The 22,161-nt window shown below is 47.7% G+C and overlaps 1 protein-coding gene across 1 annotated transcript in view; it reads right to left on the reverse strand.

The window, feature by feature from the left end:
* Positions 1-22,161, reverse strand: part of wnk1b (WNK lysine deficient protein kinase 1b) — a 187,913-nt gene that overhangs the window by 41,037 nt on the left and 124,715 nt on the right. Inside the window, 8 exon segments of the mRNA XM_038978040.1 lie at positions 144-260; positions 710-857; positions 2,611-2,690; positions 9,026-9,157; positions 11,301-11,336; positions 11,636-11,722; positions 13,407-14,846; positions 19,926-20,204. Coding sequence (XP_038833968.1) covers positions 144-260; positions 710-857; positions 2,611-2,690; positions 9,026-9,157; positions 11,301-11,336; positions 11,636-11,722; positions 13,407-14,846; positions 19,926-20,204 — 2,319 coding nt within the window.

Raw genomic sequence — 22,161 nt, forward strand, 5'->3', positions numbered from 1 at the left:
GAGAGCGACAGCAAGAGAGAGCGACAGCAAGAGAGAGCGACAGCAAGAGAGAGAGACAACAAGAGAGAGCGACAACAAGAGAGAGCGACAACAAGAGGGAGAAAAGAGGGAGGGAGTGTGCTCGTAATCTTTTCTGTAGTTACCATAATCTGTGCTATTTCCTCTGGGTTATCTCCGTCCAGATCAAACTTAAACGTCACCATCTTTCTGTTGTGTGTTTCCAACTGGCACTCTGCTACCCTGTCGCCCATGTTGGATATCTGCAAAAAACAAAGGAACAGAGGCCAGAATAAAATGTGGATGAAATGAAAAGATGAAAGGAAGCAGCTCTTCAGATCTATCGACAGAAATCACACGGCCTGTTTGAATGGCTCTGTGTCGGTCTGTCAAATAGGCAGGTATCAGTACAGGGAGTTACACACCAGAGACAGACATTCATCAGATGCTGTATGCTCCAATTAGAGAACACTTTCCAAGAAAATAAAGCTTATTGAACTGAATGAAAAACAATTTCAGCTGGTGGGAGACAAGAGCACCGAGCACAATGCAAAGGCTTGGGCAATTAAAAGGTTATGTAAATCAAAGTTTATAATAGGTAGGCTTATAATATAAACAAAAATAACAGGCTTATTACAGGTGCTAAACACACTAATGAAAAATAATGTTTCATGTAGTATATATCGGTCATTTCCCCTGGGCTGACTCTTACATTTAGTACATTCAACTTTGCTTTGCCAATCTTGTCGGTACGAGAACGACTCCGTACGGAGCGCCGCTGGTGTCGCTTGATGGAGCGCCCCTCTTGTCTGCCTCCATCATTTCCGTCGCTCAGACCGGACGCCACGTCAGAGTGACCGCTGAGTGACACACAAACACCGTTAAAATTCATGATCTGAAGAATGAGAGCGAGACCATATGCCCAACAACCATGACTAATTATACATTTAGAGATATCTTTCCCATCTCTTATACAGTGAGGGAAAGAAGTATTTGATCCCCTGCTGATTTTGTACGTTTGCCCACTGACAAAGAAATTATCAGTTTATAATTTTAATGGTAGGTTTATTTGAACAGTGAGAGACAGAATAACAACAAAAAAATCCTGAAAAAGGCATGTCAAAAATGTTATAAATTGATTTGCATTTTAATGAGGGAACTAAGTATTTGACCCCCTCTCAATCAGAAAGATTTCTGGCTCCCAGGTGTCTTTATACAGGTAACGAGCTGAGATTAGGAGCACACTCTTAAAGGGAGTGCTCCTAAAATCAGCTTGTTACCTGTATAAAAGACACCTGTCCACAGAAGCAATCAATCAATCAGATTCCAAACTCTCCACCATGGCCAAGACCAAAGAGCTCTCCAAGGATGTCAGGGACAAGATTGTAAACCTACACAAGGCTGGAATGGGCTACAAGACCATCGCCAAGCAGCTTGGTGAAACAGTTGGTGCGATTATTCGCAAATGGAAGAAACACAAAAGAACTGTCAATCTCCCTCGGCCTGGGGCTCCATGCAAGATCTCACCTCGTGGAGTTGCAATGATAATGAGAACGAATCAGCCCAGAACTACAAGGGAGGATCTTGTCAATGATCTCAAGGCAGCTGGGACCATAGTCACCAAGAAAACAATTGGTAATACACTACGCCGTGAAGGACTGAAATCCTGCAGCGCCCGCAAGGTCCCCCTGCTCAAGAAAGCACATATACATACCCGTCTGAAGTTTGCCAATGAACATCTGAATGAATCAGAGGACAACTGGGTGAAAGTGTTGTGGTCAGATGAGACCAACATGGAGCACTTTGGCATCAACTCAACTCGCCCTGTTTAGAGGAGGAGGAATGCTGCCTATGACCCCAAGAACACCATCCCCACCGTCAAACATGGAGGTTGAAACATTATGCTTTGGGTGTGTTTTTCTGCTAAGGGGACAGGACAACTTCACCGCATCAAAGGGACGATGGACGGGGCCATGTACCGTCAAATCTTGGGTGAGAACCTCCTTCCCTCAGCCAGGGCATTGAAAATGGGTCGTGGATGGGTATTCCAGCATGACAATGACCCAAAACACACGGCCAAGGCAACAAAGGAGTGGCTCAAGAAGAAGCACACTAAGGTCCTGGAGTGGCCTAGCCAGTCTCCAGACCTTAATCCCATAGAAAATCTGTGGAGGGAGCTGAAGGTTCGAGTTGCCAAACGTCAGCCTCGAAACCTTAATGACTTGGAGAAGATCTGCAAAGAGGAGTGGGACAAAATCCCTCCTGAGATGTGTGCCAACCTGGTGGCCAACTACAAGAAACGTCTGACCTCTGTGATTGCCAACAAGGGTTTTGCCACCAAGTACTAAGTCATGTTTTGCAGAGGGGTCAAATACTTATTTCCTTCATTAAAATGCAAATCAATTTATAACATTTTTGACATGCGTTTTTCAGGATTTTTTTGTTGTTATTCTGTCTCTCATTGTTCAAATAAACCTACCATTAAAATGATAGACTGATAATTTCTTTGTCAGTGGGCAAACGTACAAAATCAGCAGGGGATCAAATACTTTTTCCCCCTCACTGTAAATCTCGATTTGTATATCTTTACCATCAGTTAAACATGTATCTTACCTCTCCATGGACGAGGGCACTTGTGGTGGTTGTAACTGTGACTGTTCCAATGACAAAGGCTGAGGAGCAGTCTGAGAGGGCTGGAACACACAGTACAGGAGAACAAAGGGTCAGAGAACTGTGTGAAACTTGTTATACAATAAAGAGAGTGGAAACTTGTTTTACAATAAAGAGGGTGGAAACTTGTTTTACAATAAAGAGGGTGGAAACTTGTTTTACAATAAAGAGAGTGGAAACTTGTTTTACAATAAAGAGAGTGGAAACTTGTTTTACAATAAAGAGAGTGGAAACCTGTTTTACAATAAAGAGAGTGGAAACTTGTTTTACAATAAAGAGTGGAAACTTGTTTTACAATAAAGAGAGTGCAAAGTAGTGTGGTCTTTGGAGATGAAAGGCTTCAGAAGGTATTGAGGTTAAAAAGAGGCAGAATATGACACTTAAAAGCATGTGAGAGCAGCAGTATAAAGAAATATGAGTCGGCTCCCTTGTAGGTCTGAAAGTACTAACCCCACCATAACAAAATGTTTGACAGCATCTATGTCCAGAATGTTTCATCCACATCTAGCTACTTGTAAACATAAAATATATGACTAGACACATCCACATCTAGCTACTTGTAAACATAAAATATATGACTAGACACATCCACAACCAACTCAGGACTTAAATACCAAACCAGCTATGGTCAAAGAACTACTCTCCATCATCCATACGACCAGGCAGGGGGGACATGACGAAGGGGGTTTGGCTGACCACAGGTACCTGGGGCTGGGCATCTCCTGGCGGCTCTGGGGAGGTGCTGGCTACGCTGATGACGGGCACCACAACGACCGGCGGCTGAGTAGGCATCATTTGGGGCGGCATAGGGGAGGCCGGTGGCGCCGGCGGTGGATGAGTCACCAGAGTGGGTACAGATACAGAACCAGGTAGAGGATGAGCCCCAGGAGGCAGAGGTAAGGCTGCAGCTGCTATAGGGCTCTGTGGGGACACCAGGGCTCCCCCAGGGGTCGGCTGCATGGGTGACACCGCCCCTTGGGCTGCAGCTGCAGTAACCGGGACCGAGGGCTGATTGAAGGCCATCTGTGCCACAGAGACGAGCCCCATTGAGGAGGGAGGTGGAGCCATACTGCAAGGCTGGGGGCGGGAGGAGGAGAGCAAGGGGCGGGTCAGGTCAGGACTGGCTAGGGTAACGAAGGGTCATGGGAACTAGGTTGGAGTGGGCGGATTATGGATGATAGAAAAAGTAAGTCTACTTCTATGGGATGGATATTATGTTGGTGGTTGACTAAAGGGTGACTGAAGGAACAAAACTCAAGGGGATAATAGTGTGAATGGTGGGTGTGACAGAATTTAACACTGTGCATACAACCACTAAACAAACAAAGTCAACACACAAAGCCACGCACCACAACAACATGCGACCAAACACGATGTTTCTCACAAATGGCATGAAACCGGATGTCAAATGTCAAACCGCAGGTTCAACTGGTTCAACTGCACTGTGAGAACAAAGCTAAGGTGTGGACAGGACACCTTATGAGGCCCTCTCCACTCAGTGGTACAACACGCCTGCGGTGACATCATGCTGTTGGTCACTAACATGGACTCTAATGGAACAGCCATGGCCGTCCATTAGACCTCAATTCACATTTATCAACAAATACAGACGACACTGAAGGACAGATACTGTTCTACTGGGGCCCAAACAACAACAACACAAGCGATACTGAGTGAGGACAGCTGATACTAATGGAAATGGACACACGTATAGTCACACACATAAACACGTTCTACCACCCTAGTGGGGACCAGCACTATAACAACAGCATAGTGAGTGGTACCTGGACCAGAGCTAGCTATAACAACAGCACAGTGAGTGGTACCTGGACCAGAGCTAGCTATAACAGCAGCACAGTGAGTAGAACCTGGACCAGAGCTAGCTATAACAACAGCATAGTGAGTGGTACCTGGACCAGAGCTAGCTATAACAACAGCATAGTGAGTGGTACATGGACCAGAGCTAGCTATAATAACAGCACAGTGAGTGGTACCTGGACCAGAGCAAGCTATAACAACAGCACAGTGAGTGGTACCTGGACCAGAGCTAGCTATAACAGCATAGTGAGTGGTACCTGGACCAGAGCTAGCTATAACAACAGCCCAGTGAGTGGTACCTGGACCAGAGCTAGCTATAACAGCATAGTGAGTGGTACCTGGACCAGAGCTAGCTATAACAACAGCATAGTGAGTGGTACATGGACCAGAGCTAGCTATAACAACAGCCCAGTGAGTGGTACCTGGACCAGAGCTAGCTATAACAACAGCCCAGTGAGTGGTACCTGGACCAGAGCTAGCTATAACAGCATAGTGAGTGGTACCTGGACCAGAGCTAGCTATAACAACAGCCCAGTGAGTGGTACCTGGACCAGAGCTAGCTATAACAGCATAGTGAGTGGTACCTGGACCAGAGCTAGCTATAACAACAGCCCAGTGAGTGGTACCTGGACCAGAGCTAGCTATAACAGCATAGTGAGTGGTACCTGGACCAGAGCTAGCTATAACAACAGCATAGTGAGTGGTACATGGACCAGAGCTAGCTATAACAACAGCCCAGTGAGTGGTACCTGGACCAGAGCTAGCTATAACAACAGCCCAGTGAGTGGTACCTGGACCAGAGCTAGCTATAACAGCATAGTGAGTGGTACCTGGACCAGAGCTAGCTATAACAACAGCACAGTGAGTGGTACCTGGACCAGAGCTAGCTATAACAACAGCCCAGTGAGTGGTACCTGGACCAGAGCTAGCTATAATAACAGCACAGTGAGTGGTACCTGGACCAGAGCTAGCTATAACAACAGCACAGTGAGTGGTACCTGGACCAGAGCTAGCTATAACAACAGCACAGTGAGTGGTACCTGGACCAGAGCTAGCTATAACAACAGCATAGTGAGTGGTACATGGACCAGAGCTAGCTATAACAACAGCCCAGTGAGTGGTACCTGGACCAGAGCTAGCTATAACAACAGCCCAGTGAGTGGTACCTGGACCAGAGCTAGCTATAACAGCATAGTGAGTGGTACCTGGACCAGAGCTAGCTATAATAACAGCACAGTGAGTGGTACCTGGACCAGAGCTAGCTATAACAGCATAGTGAGTGGTACCTGGACCAGAGCTAGCTATAATAACAGCACAGTGAGTGGTACCTGGACCAGAGCTAGCTATAACAGCAGCACAGTGAGTGGTACCTGGACCAGAGCTAGCTATAACAACAGCACAATGAGTGGTACCTGGACCAGAGCTAGCTATAACAGCATAGTGAGTGGTACCTGGACCAGAGCTAGCTGGTGTGCCTGGTAGAGATAGTAGAGGTGTTCTAAGCTGGGTGAAGGGGACATAACAGAAGCGCCCAGCTCACTAGCACACAGCTTAAGACCACCAACCATGCATACAGACAGACCAGACAGACCAGGGAAGGCAGGCAGACCAGACAGACCAGGGAAGGCAGGCAGACCAGACCGACCAGACAGACCAGGGAAGGCAGGCAGACCAGACCGACCAGACAGACCAGGGAAGGCAGGCAGACCAGACAGACCAGGGAAGGCAGGCAGACCAGACAGACCAGGGAAGGCAGGCAGACCAGGGAAGGCAGGCAGACCAGACAGACCAGGGAAGGCAGACAGACCAGGGAAGGCAGGCAGACCAGACCGACCAGGCAGGCAGACCAGACAGACCAGGGAAGGCAGGCAGACCAGACAGACCAGGGAAGGCAGGCAGACCAGACAGACCAGGGAAGGCAGACCAGACAGACCAGGGAAGGCAGACCAGACCAGACAGACCAGGGAAGGCAGGCAGACCAGGGAAGGCAGGCAGACCAGACAGACCAGGGAAGGCAGACAGACCAGGGAAGGCAGGCAGACCAGACCGACCAGGCAGACCGACCAGACAGACCAGGGAAGGCAGGCAGACCAGACAGACCAGGGAAGGCAGGCAGACCAGACAGACCAGGGAAGGCAGACCAGACAGACCAGGGAAGGCAGACCAGACCAGACAGACCAGGGAAGGCAGGCAGACCAGGGAAGGCAGGCCAGGGCAGGCAGGTAGGCCAGGCAGACCAAGCAGCATGTCATAGAAGTGTAATGAGTGGATGAAAGAGTGAGAAAGTCAATGGAATAAAAACAGAAAGAAAGCAAGGATGGAAAACTGAAGTAAGAAATGTGAATGTTAAAAAGTGTTAACAAGAAACAGAACAGATTATACTCCATAGAAAGAGAATATCAGTATTATTTAAAAGAGACGGTTGTGTAATACTTACCACAATGGACATGAGTTAGTCAGCGACGTTGTAGTACTTACTGAATCGGTTTCATAAGGGGGTTGGTTTATTTTGACATTGGCTTTTGTGAGTGTTTGGTTTATTTTGGCAAAGTTGTTGGACTTTGAAGGCGATGGAAGTTCATGTTTGTTCTCCTAATGTAGTAAAACATCACTATAACTAATACCTCTATTCATATGCCTGAGAAAAGTAAACTCCTAATCACGTAACCAATGGCCCTGAAGGTTTTCCATCGATTGCTGAATAATTGATGGAGGTTTGGGTTTGTGTTACTGACTTGGTTCAGACCAACTCTGGCAGGTCTTCAGTGGACCCATCTATGGGTTTAGGTAAACACACTGGCCTTCAGTGGACCCATCTATGGGTTTAGGTAAACACACTGGCTCAGGGGGCTGTGCTAAACTCAGCAAAAAAAGAAATGTCCTCTCACTGTCAACTGCATTTATTTTCAGCAAACTTAACGTGTAAATATTTGTATGAACATAAGATTCAACAACTGAGACATAAACTGAATAAGTTCCACAGACATGTGACTAACAGAAATGGAATAATGTGTCCCTGAACAAAGGGGGGGGGTCAAAATGAAAAGTAACAGTCAGTATCTGGTGTGGCCACCAGCTGCATTAAGTACTGCAGTGAATCTCCTTATGGACTGCAGCAGATTTGCCAGTTCTTGCTGTGAGATGTTACCTCACTCCTCCATCAAGGCACCTGCAAGTTCCCGGACATTTCTGGGGGGGATGGCCCTAACCCTCACCCTCCGATCCAACAGGTCCCAGATGTGCTCAATGGGATTGAGATCCGGGCTCTTCGCTGGCCATGGCAGAACACTGACATTCCTGTCTTGCAGGAAATCACGCACAGAACGAGCAGTATGGCTGGTGGCATTGTCATGTCGGAGGGTCATGTCAGGATGAGCCTGCAGGAAGGGTACCACATGAGGGAGGTCTTCCCTGTAACGCACAGCGTTGAGATTGCCTGCAATGACAACAAGCTCAGTCCGATGATGCTGTGACACACCGCCCCAGATCATGACGGACCCTCCACCTCCAAATCGATCCTGCTCCAGAGTACAGGCCTCGGTGTAACGCTCATTCCTTAGACGATAAACGCGAATCCGACCATCACCCCTGGTGAGACAAAACTGCGACTCGTCAGTGAAGAGCACTTTTTGCCAGTCCTGTCTGGTCCAGCGACGGTGGGTTTATGCCCATAGGTGACGTTGTTGCCGGTGATGTTTGGTGAGGACCTGCCTTACAACAGGCCTACAAACCCTCAGTCCAGCCTCTCTCAGCCTAATGCGGACAGTCTGAGCACTGATGGAGGGCTTGTGCGTTCCTGGTGTAACTCGGGCAGTTGTTGTTGCCATCCTGTACCTGTCCCGCAGGTGTGATGTTCGGATGTACCGATCCTGTGCAGGTGGTGTTACACGTTGTCTGCCACTGCGAGGACGATCAGCTGTCCGTCCTGTCTCCCTGTAGCGCTGTCTTAGGCATCTCACAGTCCGGACATTGCAATGTATTGCCCTGGACACATCTGCAGTCCTCATGCCTCCTTGCAGCATGACTAAGGCACATTCATGTAGATGAGCAGGGACCCTGGGCATCTTTCTTTTGGTGTTTTTCAGAGTCAGTAGAAAGGCCTCTTTAGTGTTCTAAGTTTTCATAACTGTGACCTTAACTGCCAACCGTCTGTAGGCTTTTACCGTCTGTAGGTTCATTAACTGCCTACCGTCTGTAGGTTCATTGAACAAGCACGGGAAACAGTGTTTAAACCCTTTACAATGAAGATCTGTGAAGTTATTTTGATTTTTACAAATTATCTTTGAAAGACAGGGTCCTGAAAAAGGGCCGTTTCTTTTTTTGCTGAGTTTATATGTGGGCTTGTGTAAAATGTGTCTGTATGAATGCATACAGTATCTGACGGAATATGAATGCATGAGTCTGTTACCTGTTTGGTTTTGGGGACCCTCACTCTAACTTGATTAAGGTGTGTGTGTGATATGAAATGTGTGCACAGCGTGTGGTTAAGTGCCAGTGTTTGCATGTGCACTCTGTGTGTATGTATGCGTTGGTCCCTTACCTGTGTGGGCTGTGGTCCAGGGGGTAGCTGGGTCTGAGAGAGGCTCTGTACCACGGTGCTGCCTGCCTGCTGCTGCTGGGGCTGAGAGACCATGGGCTGGGAGGTGGGGGGGAGAGAGGCCTGCAGGGGGGTCTAGAGGAGAGAGGGAGAGAGAGACACAGTCAACTCATGACTAGACGTACACAGCAAAGTTAAAAGGGACAGTTCCCTAAGTTTGTCAGATGTTTTTGACCTCAAAAGTCTAATGTTGAGATGAGTCCCCACACCAGCCTCAAATCACACGGATGGAAAAGATAAGCACAATCATTTTAAATAAAAATATCTGCAAACTTTGAGTGAACTGTCTCTTTAAGACCATATGCGTACTTGACACATATCAGTAGAACTTCATAGCAAAAAACACCCCCATTATCTCACTGTAATTAAACAGTTGAACCTATCAATCACATCTACTTATGCTACAATTTGATGCTACAATTTGCTTTGGGGGAAAACATTCCCATCGAATGCAAAAACATTTCTCTGGCGTTCGGCCAACTTACCTTGTGACTTGATGAAAAGCAATGACACACACAGTGCACAGGCTGAACCTACAGCTCATCTTATTAACATATTCTATAGGCGTGAAGGGAAGCCGGAAGCCGGAACGATCCAGTACAGAGTACCGGCAAAAGAAAGAGGGGGTACGCCGTACCGTTAAAACGTGAGTCTATCACAATAGTTAAGAAACAGTGTAATAAGCCTACAGTTTTCTTGGAATCTATCTATCATGTCAGTCACATAAAAAATGAACCAATAGACTCCAAAATGCGGAGTGGTTCGAGGATAACACTGACATTTTAATAAGGCAGAGATGAGTGGCAGAGACCATGACGCAGGCGGACAGCAGAGTAAGCATCAAATTCAGGTTACAAGACTTTTCTAGGCCGAATTATGACAATCACCGAATGTCATTCATAACACTTTTCGGTGTCCGGTAAGTCTCTTTGCTTTTATCAAACGGTATGGATGCCGGAATTATCTTAGAGTGGAGTAGCCTGATAGTTAGAATAGCAACTAACGTATGGACACTGAATGTAGAATTAAGTGTTCCTCTGAGTAAAATTTCAACCAAATGTTAATTTTGTTTCAGGAAGAGGAGAGATGCTCAGGGAACTGTTGTTTAGCCTAAACGTACAATTTCTTTCAAGGTATTTCATTTTCAACCACATAAAATACCCATCAAGATGAACTGAAATACTATCAGAAACATGTTGGATCTTTTTCACAGCTTCTAATTTCTTTAAAAACCGGTCAAACTGATGTCATTTGGGAAATCTCCGTTGGTCCCTAAACGTCCTTGCTGCGCGTGAGAAGCGGAAATAAAAGGAACAACTTTACCGATGTCAACTACTGTAGACTGTTGCTGAAGCATTGATCATTCTATCCATGTATTGTATTATTCTGGTGGCTTTATTTAATATTCTGGACGAGCATCAAGTAATGACAGAAGAGAAGCTGCATGTATCTAATTAGACACAAGTTGACGAAGAAATAGCCTACCAAATGTCGGGAAATTATAAGCTGAAAATATGTAAATGAAGTCTATTTCCCCCCCGAGTAACATAGCCTAAATGAGCCTTTTCAAGTAACTGTTTGACAATCAGAATGAAAACATCATGACTGGCTGTGTTAATGCCACATTAAAAAGGCAGGTAATACATTTGAAAAGTTAAACGACAAATCAATACTATTAGGCCCATAGAGATGCTATATGTCCTTCTATGATTAGGCCCATAGAGATGCTATATGTCCTTCTGTGATTAGGCCCATAGAGATGCTATATGTCCTTCTATGATTAGGCCCATAGAGATGCTATATGTCCTTCTATGATTAGGCCCATAGAGATGCTATATGTCCTTCTATGATTAGGCCCATAGAGATGCTATATGTCATTCTATGATTAGGCCCATAGAGATGCTATATGTCCTTCTATGATTAGGCCCATAGAGATGCTATATGTCCTTCTGTGATTAGGCCCATAAAAAACAAGTGCGTGCTGACACACAGGAGGCCTCTGTACCAGGAAGACATTACATCTACTTTCACCCCTGCTATACTGTAGGCAAATATACATCACAGCCATTTCACTTACAGTTCTGTGTGTTCGTGAGACAGCAGGAAATGAAATGTTGGATTGGAGAAAAGGGAAAAGCCAGGAGACCCAAGAGATAAAGCAGACAGTGCGTGTGCGAGAGAGGTGCTCATATCAAAGTAGAATGTGTTGTTTGTCTACCTGCGGAGGGATCGCTGTGACGTAGTAACCTCCATGCTAAAACAGACAGACAACACAGTGTGAGAGAGGCACCACAGGGGCCACGCCACAGCTTTCACACCACACAGGAGACAATACTGTCCTCAAGATTAAAAACACACAGACCAAATCAAAACAAAAACACCGCCTGGCTGCCATGACGATGCACCTGTACTCTGAACACAACAGGAGAGAGAGGATTGGTGTGGAGGATGTGTACAAGTCGGCCCTTATCCACACTGGCAATGTCTCAATGTTCCCCTTTGGTAAGGAATTAGGACGTCCTCATAGAGGCCTGAGGAGAGAGAGGGCCTTACTTGTTGGTGGGCGATGGGGACTGGCTGGGAGTTGGGGGCCAGAGGGTGTCCAGTGTTGGGCTGGGAGGTTGGGACCTGCTGCACCTGCTTCAATAGGATAGAGAGATAGATGAAGAGATGGAGAGACAATATGGAGGGAGATAGAAATATGGACACAAGAGAGAAAACAAAACGTGAATTAGGATCTATTTGTGACTTTTGGACATACTGCACTGTACTGTATTCTAGCCTGAGCTTTGGCTCACTGTACAGCACAGTACTGTATTCTAGCCTGAGCTTTGGCTCACTTTACTGTACTGTACATACACAAAGCATCCCCTCTCTGACTCTCTAGAGAATCTCCAAGACTCCTTGTGTATGCATGTACAACTCACATCCACAGGTAACTATAACAGGTAACACAATCCACTGCTGGGTCAGTTGGGGGGAGTGAGTAGGCTTCATGCACGAGGCAGGGCTCCTAGATGATTCATTACATCGTGAATGTTATTGCTCAACAGAGCACATAGAAGAAGCAGGTTGTGGCTTTTAAATAGATTTAGAAAAAACTCAAATAAAACCTGTTTTTTCTTGTTGTTGCTGGTTGATTGAAACCCTTTACATTCCATGTAATGATTGCATTTAGCTTCTGAACCAACCCTAAGAAGTACCCTTAGAAGGCTGCAGACAAGTATACTTGTTCCCAAGCTCAGCTCAACCACTCACTAGAGAGTGAGCTCACACAAGTATAGTTGCACTAGGCTGACCACCTACCTTGCCATCCCCTGTTCTCAGGAAGCATTACGTAGGAAGAAGTACAGATGAAAATAAAAACAAATAAAATTGCAAAATAAAACCATAAAAAGCAGCGAGGAAGAAGAGCGCTGCTCAGAACAAAAGGCTGGGGGATGACTGATGATGTCAGCATTCTAAGGGTTAATGGATGGATTCTGACCCCTGAGTGTAAAGTATTTATCTTGGATACCAGCTGAGTGTAAAGTCGTCCTATTGGTCACTAGCTGATTATATGGCACATGACGTGCAGCAACACGTCCAATAGAACTGTTACTGGGATTGGTGTCCTTGGCAACAGATAATACATGATAGAAATACCGTTTTAACCATTTCCAGCCAACTAGACAGAGCTACTGTACAAACTGTTACAATTAAATAAACTATTTGAAAATATAGTTGAAAAATTAAAGAAACATTTTTATGATGTAAATCATGTAAGCTTCAGGTGAACAGTTAAACCGGTCTAAACCCCCTGTTTGTTGTATGTTTGTGTGTTGGATCATACAAATCCTCAAAGCCATGTGGCAACAAGTGTGTGATTATTACTCACAACGATCCCAATCCCATACAGTAGTGTCTTGACAATTTGGTGTTTATGAATATTAAATAAGGCCCAATTCGACTTTGGATTAGTATGTACAATATGCAGTTCTACCTCACTGTATACCAATACAAACACACATTTATCCATATAATTACATATATGAACATACATACAAAATCTTACTTACTCTAAGAGACCGATACATATAATTGCGTAGGTGATAAGAGAACACACCGTCAACAGAACTAGGGGGTTTAAACAGCTGGTCTCTAATTGTTTCCTGAAGACTAGCACCTCCTAAAAAGGACCTTTGAGTGTAGGAAGTCATGGCTGGAAAGGGTTAAAACCACAACCAGGAAACAAAGTGAATCAGGTAAGTGATAAAGACAGGGTTGGTGTGGGGGGTAGACGGCTGAGGGTTGCTATGGAATAAGAGAGTGATGGTCTAAGTACCAGCCCAGGGTTTCCCTGCACGGCCAGAGGAAACTCCTGGTACGACAGGTCGGGTTGGACGTTCGTCTGTCGGGCCCAGGTGGTGTGTAGTATGTTGACGTGAGAGGACTGACGCCCAGGGGACTGACGCCCAGGGGACTCGGAGGGAGGCACAAACAGAAAGGTCTGCTGGCTGGGGGGATGGCCCACTCCCTGGCCCTCTGCGGTGGTGTCCCTCCCCCCGGCCTCCGCCCCGTAGAAGGTGTGTGGGATGGACTGGGCGGCCGAGGCGGCCCCGAATTGGGGCGGAGGAGAGTGGAACTCTCCACAGTCAGAGGCCATTGAGTCACTGGAAGGTTCTGGGCTGCAGTCCTTCTGACCCTGGTGCAGTAACAGGCTCCCAGGAGGAAGAGGCATCTCAGGGCTGACGTAGCTGTAGAGTTCCTCAGTGACTGGCTGCAGGCGGCTGTAGGTCCCAGACCCCCCTGACTGTCCTCCTGGTCCCCCCTGCTCCTCCAGGTTGAGGTCCATGGAGCCGCGGCGAGCCCGGTACAGTCTAGAGGCCAGCACGCCAGAGTCGGCCCCAGAGGCGGCCGCTGCAGTAGCCATGTTTTGGACGTGGAACTCGAACACGCTGCCTTGCGGGGGCTCCATGACTGGGGGAGCGGACTGGGGGAAGGAGGCGGAGTGCTGCAGCTGGTACCCATCGGTAGTACCCGAGGCCTGCGGGCCCAATGTGCTCATGGGTGGCAGCTGAGGGATGGGGCTGTGGGTGAGGCGCATGTGACTCTGCATGTGGGGGTGGTAGGTCTGGGCGTAGGCCGGCTGTGGAGGGTCGTACACGGCCAGGCTGGCGGCTGCCGCAGCCTGCATCTGCTGGTGGAAGCTGATCTGGTTGATCTGGTGAGCAGTCATGGGGTAGCCCCCATAGGCCATGGCCTCGAAGTGATCCAGCAACGCTGCCTGGTTCAGACTCAGCCTCCGCACAGCCTCCACCACGTCCTCCTGCTGCTCCGCCCTCACGTCCTTGTACCCGTACAGAGGGTCCTGGAGGGACTGCCCTTGGAGGTGCTGGTGCATGGGCTCTCCTAATGACCCCAGCCTCGGAGCACCGTAGCCAGGCACCATGAAGAGGGACGAGGGATCCACTCCCAGGTGTCCATCCCCTCCTCCTCCTCCTCCACCCACACCCAGCCCCTCCATCCCCGGGTGGTAGGGGTGCAGGCTGCTGGCATAGCGTGGGTAGGCAGGCTGGAAGTGGCGCGTATGGGCCTCCAAGATAGACGTGCTCTTGCGGCGTTGGGCGTTGTAGGCCTTGGAGGGAGGGCAGGCAGGCGGCGGTGAGAAGGAGACGGGGCGCTCCAGGATGGAGGGGAGAAAGAGAGGCGGCGTGGGGTCCGGAAGGCCTGCTGAGGCCCAGACTCCTCCTCCACTGCTGTACTGGTGAGTCACAGACTGCGGCTGAAGTGACATAAGATTATAGATAGATGCATCATCTTCATGGGGGAGAGAAGCACCGTTATATACTGTAGTATTCAGAGAGATAGAAAGAGAGAAGAGGGTGAAGAGGTATATCAAAAGAGAACAAGAGAGATAGCAGTGCTATATATTTCTGCTAATGCATTAATCCCTGCAACGGATAAAGAAAGTCAAGAACCTAGCAAAGAAACCAACGAAGAACTTAACCAAAAGATGAAGGTACAGACAGACAGTCAGTATAATAGCTTCTAGGTATGGAATTAAATGCAGATGTGGCAAAGACGGCTTCCTTTAAGGTCAACAGACTGCTGCTACTGTGAAATGAAATGGTTAACTATAAACTGCACCTTATATACAAAACTATCTAGCATGATGATAAAGTCATTACATTATATTACATGATGTGTATTTTGGGGGGTTTAAACCTTTGAAGCTGACAGTGAATGATGTTCATGCTAATTGAACTTGTACCTGCAGCTTAATGAAGACTTTAGTGGATTCCTGGATAAAACAGGTGACCACACCAACTACTGTACATAGATCTGACTGAATGTACTCTACTCAATAGTTCAATCTAGTTTAGTCTACATCTCATATTGTGTTTAGCTACCAGTCTGACCAGTAAAATGGGCTGAGATGACAAACTAAAGTGTTGTTTGAGTTGTTGTTCATATTGGGGAAGTGTACTATAGCTAGCAGTCTGACCAGTCTCACTAGGAGGGAAGGGAAGTGTACTATAGCTAGGAGTCTGACCAGTCTCACTAGGAGGGAAGGGTAGTGTACTATAGCTAGCAGTCTGACCAGTCTCACTAGGAGGGAAGGGTAGTGTACTATAGCTAGGAGTCTGACCAGTCTCACTAGGAGGGAAGGGTAGTGTACTATAGCTAGGAGTCTGACCAGTCTCACTAGGAGGGAAGGGTAGTGTACTATAGCTAGGAGTCTGACCAGTCTCACTAGGAGGGAAGGGAAGTGTACTATAGCTAGGAGTCTGACCAGTCTCACTAGGAGGGAAGTGAAGTGTACTATAGCTAGGAGTCTGACCAGTCTCACTAGGAGGGAAGGGTAGTGTACTATAGCTAGGAGTCTGACCAGTCTCACTAGGAGGGAAGGGTAGTGTACTATAGCTAGCAGTCTGACCAGTCTCACTAGGAGGGAAGGGTAGTGTACTATAGCTAGGAGTCTGACCAGTCTCACTAGGAGGGAAGGGAAGTGTACTATAGCTAGGAGTCTGACCAGTCTCACTAGGAGGGAAGTGAAGTGTACTATAGCTAGGAGTCTGACCAGTCTCACTAGGAGGGAAGGGTAGTGTACTATAGCTAGGAGTCTGACCAGTCTCACTAGGAGGGAAGGGAAGTGTACTATAGCTAGGAGTCTGACCAGTCTCACTAGGAGGGAAGTGAAGTGTACTATAGCTAGCAGTCTGACCAGTCTCACTAGGAGGGAAGGGTAGTGTACTATAGCTAGGAGTCTGACCAGTCTCACTAGGAGGGAAGGGTAGTGTACTATAGCTAGGAGTCTGACCAGTCTCACTAGGAGGGAAGGGAATTGTACTATAGCTAGCAGTCTGACCAGTCTCACTAGGAGGGAAGGGTAGTGTACTATAGCTAGGAGTCTGACCAGTCTCACTAGGAGGGAAGGGTAGTGTACTATAGCTAGGAGTCTGACCAGTCTCACTAGGAGGGAAGGGAAGTGTAGCTAGCAGTCTGATCAGTCTCACTAGGAGGGAAGGGAAGTGTAGTGTAGCTAGCAGTCTGACCAGTCTCACTAGGAGGGAAGGGAAGTGTAGTGTAGCTAGCAGTCTGACCAGTCTCACTAGGAGGGAAGGGAAGTGTACTATAGCTAGCAGTCTGACCAGTCTCACTAGGAGGGAAGGGAAGTGTAGTGTAGCTAGCAGTCTGACCAGTCTCACTAGGAGGGAAGGGAAGTGTACTATAGCTAGCAGTCTGACCAGTCTCACTAGGAGGGAAGGGAAGTGTACTATAGCTAGGAGTCTGACCAGTCTCACTAGGAGGGAAGGGTAGTGTACTATAGCTAGCAGTCTGACCAGTCTCACTAGGAGGGAAGGGTAGTGTACTATAGCTAGGAGTCTGACCAGTCTCACTAGGAGGGAAGGGAAGTGTACTATAGCTAGGAGTCTGACCAGTCTCACTAGGAGGGAAGGGAAGTGTAGCTAGCAGTCTGACCAGTCTCACTAGGAGGGAAGGGAAGTGTACTATAGCTAGGAGTCTGACCAGTCTCACTAGGAGGGAAGGGAAGTGTAGCTAGCAGTCTGACCAGTCTCACTAGGAGGGAAGGGAAGTGTAGTGTAGCTAGCAGTCTGACCAGTTTCACTAGGAGGGAAGGGAAGTGTAGCTAGCAGTCTGACCAGTCTCACTAGGAGGGAAGGGAAGTGTACTATAGCTAGCAGTCTGACCAGTCTCACTAGGAGGGAAGGGTAGTGTACTATAGCTAGCAGTCTGACCAGTCTCACTAGGAGGGAAGGGTAGTGTACTATAGCTAGCAGTCTGACCAGTCTCACTAGGAGGGGAGGGAAGTGTACTATAGCCAGCAGTCTGACCAGTCTCACTAGGAGGGAAGGGTAGTGTACTATAGCTAGCAGTCTGACCAGTCTCACTAGGAGGGAAGGGTAGTGTACTATAGCTAGCAGTCTGACCAGTCTCACTAGGAGGGAAGGGAAGTGTAGCTAGCAGTCTGACCAGTCTCACTAGGAGGGAAGGGTAGTGTACTATAGCTAGCAGTCTGACCAGTCTCACTAGGAGGGAAGGGAAGTGTACTATAGCTAGCAGTCTGACCAGTCTCACTAGGAGGGAAGGGTAGTGTACTATAGCTAGGAGTCTGACCAGTCTCACTAGGAGGGAAGGGAAGTGTACTATAGCTAGGAGTCTGACCAGTCTCACTAGGAGGGAAGGGTAGTGTACTATAGCTAGCAGTCTGACCAGTCTCACTAGGAGGGAAGGGAAGTGTAGTGTAGCTAGCAGTCTGACCAGTCTCACTAGGAGGGAAGGGAAGTGTACTATAGCTAGCAGTCTGACCAGTCTCACTAGGAGGGAAGGGTAGTGTAGTATAGCTAGCAGTCTGACCAGTCTCACTAGGAGGGAAGGGAAGTGTACTATAGCTAGCAGTCTGACCAGTCTCACTAGGAGGGAAGGGTAGTGTAGTATAGCTAGCAGTCTGACCAGTCTCACTAGGAGGGAAGGGAAGTGTACTATAGCTAGGAGTCTGACCAGTCTCACTAGGAGGGAAGGGTAGTGTACTATAGCTAGCAGTCTGACCAGTCTCACTAGGAGGGAAGGGTAGTGTACTATAGCTAGCAGTCTGACCAGTCTCACTAGGAGGGAAGGGAAGTGTAGTGTAGCTAGCAGTCTGACCAGTCTCACTAGGAGGGAAGGGAAGTGTACTATAGCTAGGAGTCTGACCAGTCTCACTAGGAGGGAAGGGAAGTGTAGCTAGCAGTCTGACCAGTCTCACTAGGAGGGAAGGGAAGTGTAGTGTAGCTAGCAGTCTGACCAGTCTCACTAGGAGGGAAGGGAAGTGTAGTGTAGCTAGCAGTCTGACCAGTCTCACTAGGAGGGAAGGGTAGTGTACTATAGCTAGCAGTCTGACCAGTCTCACTAGGAGGGAAGGGAAGTGTACTATAGCTAGGAGTCTGACCAGTCTCACTAGGAGGGAAGGGAAGTGTAGCTAGCAGTCTGACCAGTCTCACTAGGAGGGGAGGGAAGTCTAGCTAGCAGTCTGACCAGTCTCACTAGGAGGGAAGTGTAGTGTAGCTAGCAGTCTGACCAGTCTCACTAGGAGGGAAGGGAAGTGTAGCTAGCAGTCTGACCAGTCTCACTAGGAGGGGAGGGAAGTCTAGCTAGCAGTCTGACCAGTCTCACTAGGAGGGAAGTGTAGTGTAGCTAGCAGTCTGACCAGTCTCACTAGGAGGGGAGGGAAGTGTACTATAGCTAGCAGTCTGACCAGTCTCACTAGGAGGGAAGGGTAGTGTACTATAGCTAGGAGTCTGACCAGTCTCACTAGGAGGGGAGGGAAGTGTAGCTAGCAGTCTGACCAGTCTCACTAGGAGGGGAGGGAAGTGTAGCTAGCAGTCTGACCAGTCTCACAAGGAGGGAAGGGAAGTGTAGTGTAGCTAGCAGTCTGACAGGTCTCACTAGGAGGGAAGTGTACTATAGCAAGCAGTCTGACCAGTCTCACTAGGAGGGGAGGGAAGTCTAGCTAGCAGTCTGACCAGTCTCACTAGGAGGGAAGTGTAGTGTAGCTAGCAGTCTGACCAGTCTCACTAGGAGGGGAGGGAAGTGTAGCTAGCAGTCTGACCAGTCTCACTAGGAGGGAAGTGTAGTGTAGCTAGCAGTCTGACCAGTCTCACTAGGAGGGGAGGGAAGTGTAGCTAGCAGTCTGACCAGTCTCACTAGGAGGGAAGGGAAGTGTAGCTAGCAGTCTGACCAGTCTCACTAGGAGGGAAGGGAGGTGTAGCTAGCAGTCTGACCAATCTCACTAGGAGGGAAGGGAGGTGTAGCTAGCAGTCTGACCAATCTCACTAGAAGGGAAGTGTAGTTTAGCTACCAGTCTGACCAGTCTCACTAGGAGGGAAGGGTAGTTTAGCTACCAGTCTGACCAGTCTCACTAGAAGGGTAGAGAAGTGTACTGTATCAGCAGTCTGACCAGTCTTACTAGAAGGGAAGTGTAGTTTAGCTACCAGTCTCACTAGAAGGGTAGAGAAGTGTACTGTAGCAGCAGTCTGACCAGTCTCACTAGGAGAGTAAGGGAAGTGCCAGGCAGTCTGTATTTAATGCGAGCACAGGGCACCTGGCGAGAGGCCCGAAGCGAAGAACAGCAGGGTTCACTCACAGGTATCTGAAAGTGGATTAAAGATGAAATTCACAATAATCTGATCTTCTGTTCTCTATTTGTTATGTCTCTCTATATGTCTCTACTGTTTTGCCCCTAGTCTCTCCTCCTCCTTGTTTCAGATACCCATAGACAGCCCTACTGAGCTCCGGTCCCAGCTCCACCAGACTACACCCTGGTTCACACCACTCTGTGGCCAGAGATGCTCTAACATACAGGGCTGACAAACACCGCCGGGAGGCTGGCTCGGCGTTGTTGCCGTGGGCGAGGCGGGGTGGAATGCAGGGGCAGGACACTCTCCAGGGCCTTGGAGAGCCGGCCCGCAAACGTGTCGCCGTCATCCGACCCCCGGCAGGGGGAGTGGGGGGCGGAGAGCACCGGAGGAGAGGTGGAGGGCCGGTTGGGAAGGCAGGACAGAGCAGGAGGGGTGGAGGAAAAGTAGGGGACGCAAACGGACATGCTATGGCCGCGGTGGCGGGGAGGTGGTGAGAGAGGCTGCAGGCGGAAGGAAGGAGGGAAGGACAATTAACCACAGAATGGATGGAACACAGGTGAACTAAACACAGGTGAACTAAACAAAGGTGAACTAAACAAAGGTGAACAGAGGTGACAAACAGAGCTGAAAGATCTAAAGATCTGATAACACGGGACACGATAAACACTATGGAATAAAGACAAGACACATGGCATTAGAAGAAGGGAGTATGAAGGTTAGAAAGAGGTTTCAAAACATCCGGCGAGAGCATATTGGGAACAGAAAGAGGTTAGATAAGAGGTAAGTAATACTGATTAAAAGGAAAAGTGATCTATAATCTCAAATTAGAGATGTGAGTACTAGAGACATTTCTAGGTCATCTAAAGTGTTTATTAACAAGCTAGGATGACTAATAAAACACTAAAGCAGCTCTAATCTATTTCTTGCGGCTTTGTTCAAAATGAAACACTTCCTGAATAAGAACCATTCAATGTAGTGTTATTGCACCACTATCTAGGGCATTTAAGAAGATATTCTACCCTCAGACCAATCCCAGTGTCCGTGTCCAAAATGGCACCCTATTCCCTATATAGATCTACGCTCCTGGTCAGACGTAGTGCACTATATAGGGAATAGGGTGCCATTTCAGACGCAAACAGTGTTCTAAATCATAGTGTGGCTGAAAGGAAAATCACTGCCACAGACTGTGTACTGCTCTGCTGCAGGAAACTAAATATAGCTAGGTAGCCAGCTGCCTGGCAGGGGACTTGGCAATGCCAGTGTACCAGAGGCGCAGTCTGCTCTGTCTGTACAATGATTCACAGACACATTCACCTTGCTGATTCTACACAATGGCCTAAAAAGAAACCAATGTTCTGCCAAGAGTGGTCAGGGAACAGTTGATTTGGGGGTTGATGAAGCTGTTCCTTATTCATCCACAGCAGCTCTACAATGTTGCATTTAAGTTTGATCTGTGCCTCGTCAATTCTTCTGTTTATATAGTCTAGTGAAGCCTACTGGTTATAGTCTAGTGAAGCCTACTGGTTACTGGTTATAGTCTAGTGAAGCCTACTGGTTACTGGTTATAGTCTAGTGAAGTCTACTGGTTACTGGTTATAGTCTAGTGAAGCCTACTGGTTACTGGTTATAGTCTAGTGAAGCCTACTGGTTACTGGTTATAGTCTAGTGAAGCCTACTGGTTACTGGTTATAGTCTAGTGAAGCCTACTGGTTACTGGTAATAGTCTAGTGAAGCCTACTGGTTACTGGTAATAGTCTAGTGAAGCCTACTGGTTACTGGTAATAGTCTAGTGAAGCCTACTGGTTACTGGTTATAGTCTAGTGAAGCCTACTGGTTACTGGTTATAGTCTAGTGAAGCCTACTGGTTATAGTCTAGTGAAGCCTACTGGTTATAGTCTAGTGAAGCCTACTGGTTATAGTCTAGTGAAGCCTACTGGTTACTGGTTACAGTCTAGTGAAGCCCACTGGTTACTGGTTACAGTCTAGTGAAGCCCACTGGTTACTGGTTATAGTCTAGTGAAGCCTACTGGTTATAGTCTAGTGAAGCCTACTGGTTATAGTCTAGTGAAGCCTACTGGTTATAGTCTAGTGAAGCCTACTGGTTATAGTCTAGTGAAGCCTACTGGTTACTGGTTATAGTCTAGTGAAGCCTACTGGTTATAGTCTAGTGAAGCCTACTGGTTACTGGTAATAGTCTAGTGAAGCCTACTGGTTACTGGTTATAGTCTAGTGAAGCCTACTGGTTACTGGTTATAGTCTAGTGAAGCCTACTGGTTACTGTGCCACTGGCTATAAGATAGCAGAGGATACTACTAAAAGGCAAGGCCCAGCACAGTGTGGGCTTTCAAGAGATGAAGGGCTATGAACTCATTCTCAAAGTAAATCACAGCTTTGTTGATGGAACCTTCCAGAAGTGAATTCTGTTGCAGCCCAGGAATAGCTGGTAGAACTCGTGAA

The sequence above is a fragment of the Salvelinus namaycush genome, chromosome 38 (assembly GCF_016432855.1).
Source record: "Salvelinus namaycush isolate Seneca chromosome 38, SaNama_1.0, whole genome shotgun sequence".
In the NCBI taxonomy this organism is placed as follows: domain Eukaryota; kingdom Metazoa; phylum Chordata; class Actinopteri; order Salmoniformes; family Salmonidae; genus Salvelinus; species Salvelinus namaycush.